At 48.2% G+C, this 13740-nt stretch overlaps 1 protein-coding gene across 1 annotated transcript in view; it reads right to left on the bottom strand.

The window, feature by feature from the left end:
- Positions 1–13740, bottom strand: part of LOC119382824 (kinesin-like protein KIF3A) — a 33441-nt gene that overhangs the window by 18334 nt on the left and 1367 nt on the right. The window contains exons 4-10 of the mRNA XM_037650690.2: positions 12358–12502; positions 12209–12293; positions 12006–12111; positions 10971–11110; positions 9625–9822; positions 7618–7792; positions 6260–6355 (exon numbers count right to left, since the gene is read on the bottom strand). Coding sequence (XP_037506618.1) covers positions 6260–6355; positions 7618–7792; positions 9625–9822; positions 10971–11110; positions 12006–12111; positions 12209–12293; positions 12358–12502 — 945 coding nt within the window. The remainder of the gene's footprint in view (positions 1–6259; positions 6356–7617; positions 7793–9624; positions 9823–10970; positions 11111–12005; positions 12112–12208; positions 12294–12357; positions 12503–13740) is intronic.

Genomic DNA, 13740 nt, shown 5'->3' on the forward strand with positions numbered 1-13740 from the left:
TAAAAGTAGATGAGCCCTTATCATAATTGCAGGGGGCAATTTGACCTAGGCACAATTCGGCAGTATTGTGCCTTCGGTGGTTTTGTTTTGTTCAAAGAAAGACCATGCCTGTAATCATTACTTAATTATATTGTCACGTGGTCGTGACGTCGACGAAGACAGCAGTCGGCGTTTGCAGGATGAAACTGTTTATTTGGCCGAACTTGTGGCCGGAAAATGAGAACTAGAACTACAGCAAATACACGCTGTACAATGATAGCGGCGAACAGGGCGTCGTCCGTCGATCAACTGACAAGCAGTCAAGCGCGTCGGCTTTTATACAGGCGCTATCGAACTTTCCAGCGATATCGCTGGTGGCGGCGTAATCTCTAGACAAAGCTGGAACATTCGCGTGCGGGGCGCAATCTTAACAAACCGATCTACCACAATCGCGACGCTTCTAGAACACTACTTCGCCGACAGCGTCGAGCGTTGATAACCGTCCCTGCCGGTCAAACCCGAATACATCAAAACAAGACAAGAAGTGGGCGTGGCATTGCCCCCCTCTGAAAAAGCATCGTCCCGATGCTTGTGAAAGAACATAGAAGAGAGAAAAAAAAACAAGTGCATACACAAATAAATTACAATAACAAAGGAAAAAAAAATAGAGTCCCCAGGCTCGCTAACGCGCAAAATACGGCTTAAGGCGCACGACATGGACGACTTCAGGTCGCGCACGGCGCCGCTGAGAGTTCGTAATGCCGTCAGGGACAACCTCATAGTCGAGTGCGCTGAGGCGTCGAAGTACCCTGTACGGTCCGAAGTATCGTCGAAGAAGCTTCTCACTAAGTCCTCGTCGGCGTATTGGCGTCCATACCCATACACGGTCACTGGGTTGGTATTCCATGTGGCGTCGTCGAAGGTTGTAGCGGCGGCTGTCAGTCGTCTGCTGGTTCTTGATCCGTAGGCGGGCGAGCTGTCGTGCTTCTTCGGCGCGCTGTAGGTAGGTGGTCACGTCGATGTTTTCCTCGTCGGTCACGTTTGGTAGCATGGCGTCGAGCGTCGTTGCCGGGCTCCGTCCGTAGACCAACTTGTACGGCGTCATCTGCGTCGTTTCCTGTACGGCCGTGTTGTACGCGAAGGTCACGTACGGAAGGATGGCGTCCCACGTCTTGTGTTCGACGTCGACGTACATGGCCAGCATGTCGGCGATGGTCTTATTTAGACGCTCGGTGAGGCCGTTGGTCTGTGGGTGGTACGCGGTGGTGCGGCGGTGGCTTGTGTGGCTGTATTCCAGGATCGCCTGAGTTAGGTCAGCCGTAAACGCCGTACCTCTGTCGGTGATGAGAACCTCCGGGGCGCCGTGTCGAAGGACGATGCTCTCAACGAAGAACTTTGCTACCTCAGTGGCACTGCCTTTGGGCAGGGCTTTTGTTTCGGCGTAGCGGGTGAGGTAGTCGGTAGCCACGACGATCCATTTATTTCCGCAAGTCGACGTTGGGAACGGCCCCAGGAGGTCCATCCCGATCTGCTGGAATGGTCGCCGAGGAGGCTCGATCGGCTGAAGGATGCCTGCTGGTCTTGTGGGCGGTGTCTTCCGTCGCTGACAGTCTCGGCACGTCCTTACGTAGCGAGTGACGTCGGCTGCAAGGCGCGGCCAGTAGTACTTTACCTGTACTCGTGCGAGCGTTCGGGAAAGTCCGAGGTGTCCAGCCGTCGGGTCGTCGTGCAGGGCATGCAGAATTTCTGGTCGCAGTCCCGAAGGTACAACGATAAGGTAGCTGGCTCGGGCCGGAGAGAAGTTCTTCTTTACGAGGACGTTGTTTTTCAGGGAAAATGATGCCAATCCTCGCCTGAATACTTTTGGGACAGCGATGGTCCTGCCCTCCAGGTAATCCACTAGACCCTTCAGTTCCGGGTCGGCTCGCTGTCGTTCGGCGAAGTCTTCGGCACTTATGGCTCCCAAGAAGCTGTCATCATCCTGGTCGTCGGGCGGTGGTGGGTCGACGGGGGCACGAGACAAGCAGTCGGCGTCGGAGTGTTTCCTTCCGGACTTGTACACGACAGTAATGTCAAATTCTTGAAGTCTTAAGCTCCACCGTGCGAGGCGACCTGAAGGGTCCTTCAAGTTAGCTAGCCAACACAAGGCGTGATGGTCGCTCACAACCTTGAAGGGCCTGCCGTAGAGGTAGGGGCGAAACTTTGACGTAGCCCAGATGATGGCGAGGCACTCCTTTTCTGTTGTGGAATAGTTGACCTCTGCTTTAGACAGCGACCGGCTAGCATAACTGATAACCCTTTCCACTCCGCCCGTCCGCTGCACAAGGACGGCGCCGAGTCCTATGCTGCTTGCATCGGTGTGAATCTCTGTATCGGCGTATTCGTCAAAATGCGCAAGTATCGGAGGCGTCTGCAGGCGTCGTTTCAGTTCATGAAATGCTTCGACTTGCGATGTTTGCCACCTGAATTCGACGTCGGTCTTCGTGAGTTGCGTTAGTGGTTCGGCGATCCGTGAAAAGTCTTTGACAAAACGTCTGTAATAGGCGCACAAGCCGAGAAATCGGCGCACGGCCTTCTTGTCGGTGGGTAGCGGGAAAGCGGCGATGGCATCTGTTTTCTGCGGGTCTGGGAGCACTCCAGTCTTGCTAATCACGTGACCCAAAAACAAGAGCTCCTCGTACGCAAAGCGGCACTTTTCTGGCTTCAGGGTGAGCCCGGAGTTCTTTATTGCTTGAAGTACGAATTGAAGTCGCTGGAGGTGTTCGTCGAAGTTCGAGGAATACACAACGACGTCGTCCAAGTAAACAAGGCAAGTCTGCCACTTCAAGCCAGCCAGCACGGTGTCCATGACGCGCTGGAACGTCGCAGGTGCCGAGCAAAGACCGAAAGGCATGACCTTGAACTCAAAGAGGCCGTCGGGTGTTATAAAAGCGGTCTTTTCTCGGTCTCTTTCGTCTACTTCGATCTGCCAATAGCCGGTCTTGAGGTCCATCGACGAAAAGTACGTCGCGTTGTGTAGTCTATCCAGGGTGTCGTCTATCCGTGGGAGGGGGTACACGTCCTTCTTCGTGATTTTGTTCAGGCGCCGATAATCAACGCAGAAGCGCAGTGTCCCGTCCTTCTTCTTCACTAACACCACGGGTGACGCCCACGGACTCTTTGAAGGCTGGATGATGTCGTCGCGTAGCATTTCGTCGACTTGTTTCTTTATGGCCTCACGTTCTCGCGTCGAAACTCTGTAGGGGCTCTGTCGGAGTGGTCGAGAATTTTCTTCTGTTATAATGCGGTGCTTAGCAAGGGGCGTTTGTCGGACCCGCGATGACGACGAGAAACAGTCCTTGTATTGCAGGAGCAGGGTTTTCAGCTGGTCTTGCTTGACTTTCGCAAGGCTCCGGTTGACGTCGAAATCTGGTTCGGGACCTCGATTCGTTGAAGCAGGTTCGGCAGCATCGAAGAGGGCGAAAGCATCGCTGGCGGCTACACATTCGTCGATGTAGGCAACCGTCGTACCAAAGTTGACGTGCCTATATTCGTGGCTGAAGTTTGTCAGCACTACCTTTGCTTTACCGTCGCGCAGCTCGGCTATACCTCGTGCGACGCAAATTTGACGGTTCAAGAGTAGTTGTTGGTCGCCCTCGATGACGCCTTCAAGGTTCGCAGGTTTTTCGGTGCCGACGGAAATAATGACGCTGGAGCGCGGTGGAACGGTCACCTGCTCTTCTATAACGTTCAATGCATGGTTCCCTGGCGTCGCGTGGGGCGGGAGCGCTTTGTCTGAGGTTAGCGTTATCGACTCAGACCTCAGGTCGATGACGGCGCCGTGGTCACTTAGGAAGTCCATTCCAAGTATCACATCCCTAGAGCAATTCTGTAGGATTACAAAGCTCGCAGGATAAGTCCGGTTATTGATGGTGACTCTCGCCGTGCAGACACCAATCGGCGTTATCAGGTGGCCTCCAGCTGTCCGGATTTCGGGTCCACTCCAAGCGGTCTTTACTTTCTTCAGCTTGGTGGCGAACGGTCCACTGAAGACAGAATAGTCGGCTCCGGTGTCGACGAGAGATGTGACGCTGTGGCCGTCGATAAGAACGTCGAGGTCGCTAGTTCGTCGTCTCGCGTTGCAGTTAGGTCGTGGCGTGGGGTCACGGCTGCGTCGGTGTGTTCCGCTTCGTCCATTTTGCGTCGCCGGGTCTTCTTCAGTCCGCGAGATTTCGTCGTCAGGGGTCTGTCTGGTTCGCGTCGTGTTCTGAAGGTTTCGTCGCGGCGTCGTCGGCGGCGGCGGAGGATCTTCGGTAGTTCGTCGTACAGCAACCGCACCTCCATCGGTTGCTGCCCTTAGTTTTCCGGATACGGGCTAGGCGACCGGCCCCGGTTTGGGCCAGTGTACGGTCGGCGGTGCGGTGACATGTAGCGACCGGGCGACGGCGAGCGGGAAGGTCGTCGTTCTTGCCACTGTGTTCCGGTGAGGTAGTCGTCAATGTCGCGCGGCCGTTCGCCTGGCTGCGGGCGCGGCGCGTTGACGGCGAATCCGCGTAGCCCCATCTGACGGTACTGGCAGCGGCGGTACGTGTGGCCGGCCTCCCCGCAGTGGTAGCAGAGCAGGCGGTTGTCGGGGGCACGCCAGACATCGGTCTTCCTCGGGGTGTTGCGCTGGCCGACAGGTGGTCGGTAGGGCGTCGGTGGCGGCGGCGGCGTCTGGCGACGGTACTGCGGCGGTGTGGCGTCTTGGCGGGGGCGTGGAGGAGGAGCATGACGGCGGGCTGCAGCAGCATAGCTCATAGCTTGCGGCTGCGGCTCTGCTAGCTGAGGCGCGCCGAGTGAATGCTGGATCTCCTGGCGCACGACGTCGGCGATGGACTCTACTTGAGGTTGCAACGAAGGTAGAATTTTCCGCAACTCTTCTTGCACGATTGCCCGAATCGTCTCACGCAGGTCGGCGGGTCCTAGGGCTTGAACGTCGGCGTAGCTTGTAGCCGAGAAGCTGCGGTTGTATTGCCGCGTTCGCATCTCAAGCGTTTTCTCGATCGTGGAAGCCTCCGATGCAAATTCAGTGACCATCTTCGGCGGGTTCCCTATCAATCCAGCGAAGAGTTCCTGTTTGACACCCCGCATGAGGAACCTCACTTTCTTCTCTTCGGGCATACTTGGGTCGGCGTGTCGAAACAGGCGATTCATCTCTTCCGTGTAGATGGCAATATTTTCGTTGGGCAGCTGCACACGGGTCTCCAGCATAGCCGCGGCCCGTTCCTTGCGGACCACGCTCGTGAACGTGCTTAGGAACGTCGTCCGAAAGAGATCCCATGTTTGTAGGGCGGATTCTCGGTTCTCGAACCACGTCCTCGCGGCGTCTTCTAGGTAGAAGTATATGTGGCGCAGCTTGTCCTCGCAGTTCCAGTTATTAAATGTTGAGACCCTTTCGAAGGTCTCGAGCCAGGTCTCGGGGTCTTCACATGGCGAACCACGGAACGTCGGCGGCTCCCTGGGTGGCTGCATCACGACCGTTGTAGGTGGCAGGGGGTCTGTCATCGTCTCGGCGGTCGATGTGACGGTCTTCGGCTGCCTGGCATTTTCGGGAAGGAGTCCGTACTCTGGTTGTAGTCCCTTCTGCCGGCGGCTGGTTCGAGGATCCGGGTTGTCCTTAGAGTCGTCTTCTTTGCGGCTTGGGCTTGGGTCAGCGCTCCGCGGTGGCGTACGGATCATGAAGCAGCACCTCCACCAGATGTCACGTGGTCGTGACGTCGACGAAGACAGCAGTCGGCGTTTGCAGGATGAAACTGTTTATTTGGCCGAACTTGTGGCCGGAAAATGAGAACTAGAACTACAGCAAATACACGCTGTACAATGATAGCGGCGAACAGGGCGTCGTCCGTCGATCAACTGACAAGCAGTCAAGCGCGTCGGCTTTTATACAGGCGCTATCGAACTTTCCAGCGATATTGCTGGTGGCGGCGTAATCTCTAGACAAAGCTGGAACATTCGCGTGCGGGGCGCAATCTTAACAAACCGATCTACCACAATCGCGACGCTTCTAGAACACTACTTCGCCGACAGCGTCGAGCGTTGATAACCGTCCCTGCCGGTCAAACCCGAATACATCAAAACAAGACAAGAAGTGGGCGTGGCAATATCAATGTAAAGTCAGTCTTAGAGTGAAAAGAGCAGCACCAACAGAGCATTTATAAAGAAAATGCAGCATGCAGGAGACATTCAAACCCCTGTAATCAAATCAATAACCGGGAGTGCAAATCAGGTCAAAGAAAAAGATGTGTAGCTCTCAAACCTTTTTTTCGTTTCCGCTTATCCTTTTTATCAGTGCTGTCATCACCACAGCTAGCTTCTTCGCTGCTGTCATCCTCAGGTGTTGATTCGTCAGCTCCTGAACCGCAATCAATGCAGTAATTAAATAATCTGCAATTTATTCCACACTACCAGCTGCCACATCAATATCAGAAAGTATTTTCCCACTGAAGCTACTTCAAAAGATACGTAACAAATTAATTTGTATATTCTGTAAAGCAAATACAAAGCAGTCACATCTGACACCACTTTTGTAGAAGCCTGCTCCTGCAACATCAACACCTTATCAACCATCCACTACTTTTCCTATGCCTTAGCCAATCCTGTTGACTATTCTAAACAATAAGATGGTGTAACTCCCTTAACGCTGCTAAGTGGCCACAATTCTTTTTAAAGTGAAACTCTTGAGTTTCACCTGCCAAAAGCACAATTTCATGAGATGCGCCATAGGGGGGTGCTAAGAATTAATTTGGACAATCCATTTTTCTTTTTATGTGTACAGAAATCTAAGTACACAAGAGTTTTTGTACTACGTCCTCATTGATACTTGCACACTGAGACAGGGATCAATCGCATGATGTTGAGCTCAGCAGCGCAAAGCAATGCCGCTGCCCCAAACTACTGCACCAGATCACAATTTCTTCAATATTAGTCAATTCAAAGGCAAGCATAACACTATAAGTTCAAAATTTTAACTCTACGATGTAAAACCTCAAATTAACTAGTACACTACACAGTGTCACAGCTTGCGGGGTCTGAATAGAGCGCCGCTCTCGGAACACATGGACCCAGTTGACCCCATCCGGGCAACCAACACGTGTACGTTTATTAACTTCCTTTTTACATCACAGCGAGCTCGCCTACCAAATCTAGTACACAACTAGTACATGCTAAGTAACCAAAGTTATACAATGCCAATATAATACCCGGAAAACATAACACACACCCAAGACAACGTAAGACATACAATGCACTGCAAATGCGCCGTCGCCGATGTTCGACTCACCACGAGGGGCCCGCTGGAAACGAGCCGCGGTATCATCCCCCACGGACCCACAGCAGGAAACATCCATCCACGCATGCTACCAAACCCCAAAAGAGAGCTCGTTTCTGGTTTCTATGCGCCGGCCTAACCTCTCCGCGGCGCCGCTGCCGGCACCACCGCACTAACCCTAACCCACGCGAGCGCAGTGACACATCTCCCTCGGCGGCCGTTTAACCTAACTGCGGCCAATACGCGGGACGCGCATGCGCCATGAGGCGCAAACGACTTTACAAGGGGTGCCAGCACCACAACAAGCTCAACTCTCCCCCATTTATAAAAAGAAAAGGACTGCACACCTTCCTGCAATTGTTTTCTGAGGTCTTCGATTTCCTTCTGAAACTGACGAAGCAGGGCATCCTTTGGATCTTCGTTGATGCGGGCCTTGTTCTTTATGTTCTTGGCTCGGTTGGCATAACGAAGAGCGCTAATTGTTTCATCGTAGTTATAGTCAGCAGGGCCAATATTGGTGCACTGTAAACATTCAATAAAATATGTAAGCACCAAGAAAAACAGTGATGAATGTTTATCAATTTGTTAGGCACCAGGACATTAAATAAATTAGCATTTCACCTTATCATACAGTGCCAGGGCACTATAGTATAAAATACAGGAATTTTTACAGATATGCCCCAGTGACCTGATAGTTTTCAATAGAAATGTTGTGGAAAGATTGGCAGCATTTCCCTAAAACTGCGAAAATGTAACAAGAGAAGGCATCCCATCAATTCAACGAGAGCAAGGCTGCATTAGTCTCCATAAACACTAACAACACACTTTCCCATAAATAAACATGTAGCAACAGCTGTGCACCAATGTAAGACAATCCATCCTTTCATCTAACCTCGAACAGGTCTCCCAGCAGTGGCCAGAGCTCAATGTCTAGGGACCACTTCTGGCACTCACCTATAATCAATTGTCACAATGACAGCTGAACACTGATTTAATGTTCAACAATTTCCACACACTGCTGAAGCCTGCTTATGATCATACCACTATGATGTGACTTCCACTATCAAAAAATCCAAAAGAACTGGAAAGCTTGGTGCGTGATCCACAAAGCCACATCTACATAGCAATAAAATCTAAATCCTTAGCAGCTGTGGCATTCAGTTCCTGTTGAGCTGGTAGTATGAGCTTATAACATTGAAAGCATGGTAAACGAAGAATAAAAACAGCGCTAAACACAGGACGAGAAAAAGACAGATACACGGCGCTTAACACATACACGACACATAATCAAGCACATTGTTAAACACTGAAAGCAGAGATAAAATTGTGAAATATGTTATGTTTTGCGCTTGCAAAACTTTACCGGATGTAGAATTTGTGAAAAGGCTGAACTTCTTGTAACGGTTGGGTGGGCAGCCTAGAACCCGCACTGCATTCAGTAGCAATAAGCACCTCTAACAGAGATGCAGGTAAGGTTAGGTTAGGTTAGTACCACACAGCATTGTACTTATTTACAGGCTGCATGACTGAACTGCAAAAACACACTGCTTCTTGAAAAAAGCTATGTCACGTACTTTTGGAGTTGACTGCAAATACCGAACATGTAATGCTGCGAGTCGAATCTTCAGTGACAAAAGGTAGCCTAGCTTCAAAATAGCACTCTCTTAAATATCACGTGGCCAGTGATCCCATCTTGACCGTAGAGAGCCCAATTTAGTCTATCACTTAACATGCTGAACACACGCACTAACACAAATCCTATTAAAAAAAGAACAGAAACTACCTCATCACAACGACTTCTAAAGCTCCAACAATGTACACATTTCCATGGCAGTGACCAAAATCTGACAGGAGAAAACAAACAAGCATGAAAGTTTTTGATTCGTTGATCGATATGTTCAACATTCTTAAAATACTCTTAGACCGCTAAGAGATAATGTAGAGGCGTTCTCTCCTCTGCTTCATTTTGACTGCACCATTTTGACTACACAACAGAGAGAGAGAATTTATTTACAGAAAGGCAGAGAGGTCGGCCTGAGTGATAGTTTGCTCTGGCCTGCTACTCTACACTGGGGAAGGGGGATAGGGAAGCAAGAGAGTAACGAATTTCTTACTGCACACCTAAGATCACGTAGGTGAGTGTTATTGCATACTGCCTTCATCGAAGTTGAGTGGCAGTGGCCAGGCTCCAAAGCCTGGCCACTGCCACAGTTTCATTAGAAATACATTTTTTAAAGTATCATTTTTAACAAAATGCACCCGCTGCAAAAGATCATCCTGCTTTTCCAGCGTCGCACACTATGTATGAAGTAAGAAGCACAGATTAGCGGGAGAGAGTAGAAATATACACTTGCCATCAAGGTTTTAGAATTCCCACCAAGCGAATCTTGCAACAGGCGGGTGAGTTTTGAGTTCCTATAAGGCACGTGCGTGCTTTTGCCATCAACCAGAGCAGAGATAACATTACCGAGGGTTGACAGGGACAAATTTATTTTTGAAGCTTCTCGTAGCCTCTGACCAGAAGAGCCTGTTTTGCTCTGACGCTCAGAACCCTGAAAAGGCAAACAACACAACAACATTCAATTTTTAGAACTTTTTATAACAAAAAAAGAATACAGTGAGTATAAAAGGATAGAATGAGTAAGAGCCATTCCTGAAGCACAAACTTTCATTTAAATTCCTTGAAGAGAAAGAAAGATGGTTCATGGAATGATTATCAAGGTAATATTGCATGCAACAAAAACTGAGATGTATTAAACTGATAAATCTCAGCCACACATGGGGCCACCTCCTAGACACATTTATGCTCACTGTCACGAAATTTTCTGTCTTGCTCGGCTGCTTCAACATACAAGGTGTTGCTAAAACAGAAAAGGAGGTGTGGGTGCTAAAAAAAGAGGATGTTAGTGTCAAAAGATTTGACCTACATGCCAGATGGAAAATCAGGCTTTGATTAGTGTCATACACAGCTACGACTGCTCCAAGGAAGTGTTTCACATTCAGCTTAACTGCCAGGCAACAGCAATGAACAAGTTTTCAATACGTTGTTGACAAAGTTCTGCATGAGAGTAGCTTTTTACGTTGTAAGCAGCACTGCTCCAAGCGCTATCGGATCTTAAGTTGTCCCAAATCATGTGTTACTTATTCCATTGTAGCACAAAAATTTATAAGTAGGTTTCTGTGGCAAAAAATAACAGGAGGGGTATATCGAACAATATTAACGAAGACCCATGACCTCAGCAGAAAGAAGGAGGAGCTAGAAGTGTATATAGAATACAAAGGAAGGAAGGAAGGAAAAACTTTATTGGGCGAGTGAGTCTGGGCAAGAAAAATAAAAAACACACACACAACAACAAGCAGAACTTGAAGACACATTTTATAACTACTCTTTTTACAACGGTTCATGATAACTTTTAAAAGATAATAACACCTCATTTCCAGTTATGTCCTCGAAGGAAAGGAATCTGCTTTTGGTGAAAGTTGCACAGAAAAAAAAAATTTAGAACATTGCAGATGTAGGGGGCTGGGTGACCAAATACACATTTCTTTCCCTAATAAGTGCCCACATGACACATTTCCAATATGAGGCTGTCAGTCTTAGCATGCACAAAGGGAATGCACTGATGAATGTTGGTACGAAACGGTGAAAGCAACAAACCACAAGTTACAAGAGGATTGATGGATAACTCCTGAAGCTCACCGCCAGGTCGACAAGGTGAAGCTTGCCAACACGGACATGCTGCCTACCGTCGAGACCGCACTCGCTGCACTCCACAGTGATTGTAAACATGGCATGAGAACGCGAGCTGTGCGCATTCATGTTGGTTGCACCCACAGCCCCTGAGAATGGAAAACAGCATGCTCGGTGAAGCACACAGGTGACCAATAACGAAAAATGATAGGAGTAACATTAAGAGATCAGCATGGCAGAGAATGTCAGGGAACAAACAGGGGTTGCGGATATCCTAGTTGACATCAGGCAAAAGAAATGGACCTGGACTGGCCACGTAATGCATAGGACAGACAGCCGGCGGACACTAAGTACAGTAGAATGGTTACCAAGGGATGGGAAATGCAGTCGGGGAAGGCAAAGAGTTAGATCAAGTGATGAAATTAAGAAGTTTACAGTGATAAAACGAAATCAGCTCGCACAGGATAGGGTAAACTGGTGATCATTGAAAGAGTCCTTTGTCCTGCAGTGGACATATTAGGCTGAGAATGATGATGATGAAGAAAGGGAACACTTGAGTTATGCTTACAGGGCACTCCAGAGCAAAACTAAAGTAGTTTAGACTGGCAAATATTTATCTATGAACACTAATTTCATTCATCCATATGAAACAATGACTTATTCCTGCAGAAGATAAAGGCTGAACTTCTCATCCTTCAAAAAATTACATGCTAAAGCCTAAGCAATAAGTAAGAACAATATTATGATTCCTCTAAGCGTGAACACGATAGTGCATGGCCATACTCCAGAGAATGCGAGAGCATAAAGTGTGGCCACTTCTCAATGGAAGCCAACGCAGGTGTAGTGAAGCCCAGAGGCAAGGCTTTGTGTCATCTGTTACACTTTGATTCATTGTATTGCAGGGTCACAGATCCAAAGAAGGTAGAAAACATGAAGCAATGCCTCCAGGCATCACTGAAGCTGCACCAGTTTGCCAACCTAAGTGAAGTTTTTTTAATATCCTGCTTGACACACACCTACATAAAATAATCAATGTGACCTCACTATTTTTGTTTCCAAGTGTCATGATTCGATCCAGTTCATCTGCTGTTTTGACGACGCAACTTGAAAGTCCCTTGACGTATACACCAATGTCTGGTCTTTCTTTAACCTAGAGAAGACAAAAGGATATTATGTGTACATCTTTCTTGGAGAGTATTTTTGACAAGTTAAACAAGACGGCATTTTAGTAAATGTAAGGCACTTACTTCAAGCCTCGCATTTTGGTCTTTTGCCAGAAGATCTCTAGCTTCTTCATTGTAAATCTCAAGGTATGATGCCCTCACTAGGAATCTTGAAGAAGAGATAAAAAAGTTAGTATACAGTTGACAATTACAATCACAACCTAGCACCTTACTTTTTGTCATCCTCAGCTTTAGCAATGTGGCCAAAGATATGTGCAAACGAGTTTGGAATGATCCCCTTTAACTCTGGAACCGAGCGGTCTCCCACCATGGTGAACGTCTTTCCTGTACCAGTCTGTCCGTAAGCAAAAATCGTGCCTACAAAGAGAAAACACGACACAGGTGCGATTGAGACAAAACTTTCTAGACTGCTAGCTGTTCCGAGCAAATGAAGCTGAAGCTGCTAATTAACATGCATATGAAAGTATGTTAGATTATGTCATACTGTGATCTGTCTCGTCTGCAACTTGCATAGCAGGTGCCTAATTCCTTTCTTCTCCCACTATATTAACTTGTTGGAAAATCGCTTACAGTGTGTGTCAATTGGATAAGCCAGCAAAAGGAATGCCAGCTGCTTCAGCAAGGGGGCATCACAGTGCACATGAATTCATACACAAAGATAAAAGTGTCCTTCAATGTGACTGACCGAGACAGAGAAAAAAAAAATTAGTAATCAATAGGTTCACGCAGGCAGCTTTCTTCAAAATCGAGAAATGATTTAGAAAACATTTAATTCAGTGAAGAAACTGCTACTTGTACATTCCAGTTGACAGCTTAATCACTGAGACTTTACATTTATAGCTACGTATTGACTTTTACGTTACTCATCAATGCAATGTCATCAGCGAATCGCAGGTTACTGAGATACTCTCCATTAACTCTTATTTTCTAATTCTTCCCAATCTAGGGCCCTGAAAACCTCCTGTAAACACGCGGTGAATAACATTGGAGAGATTGTGTCTCCCTGCCGCACGCCCTTCTTTATTGGGATTCTGTTGCTTTCTTTGTGGAGGACTATAGTGGCTGTGGATCCGCTGTAGATTTCTTCCATTATGTTTATATAGGCTTCATCGATGCCCTGATTCCGCAGTGCCTGCATGACTGCTGATGTCTCCACCGAATCAAATGCCTTCTCGTAATCTATGAAGGCTATGTATAGGGGTTGGTTGTATTCCGCACATTTCTCTATCACCTGATTGATAGTATGAATATGGTCTATTGTTGAGAAGCCTGTACGAAATCCTGCCTGGACCTTTGGTTGATTGAACTCTAATGTCGTATTAATTCTGTTAGCAATTACTTTTGTAAACAGCTTGTAGACAACGGACAGTAAGCTGATGGGCCTGTAATTACAGAGACGAATTACAGCTCATGATTACAGAACTGGATACGGAAAGTAGAAGAGTAGGTCTGATAATTAATATGCATCAAACTAAAGCAATGTGGAACAATCTTGGCAGAGAACAGCGCTTTGCGATAGGTGGCGAGACACTGGAGGTTGTAAAGGAGTACGCCTACTTAGGACAGGTAGTAACCGCGGAGCCGAACCATGAGAG

The sequence above is a fragment of the Rhipicephalus sanguineus genome, chromosome 2, assembly GCF_013339695.2.
Source record: "Rhipicephalus sanguineus isolate Rsan-2018 chromosome 2, BIME_Rsan_1.4, whole genome shotgun sequence".
Taxonomy (NCBI): domain Eukaryota; kingdom Metazoa; phylum Arthropoda; class Arachnida; order Ixodida; family Ixodidae; genus Rhipicephalus; species Rhipicephalus sanguineus.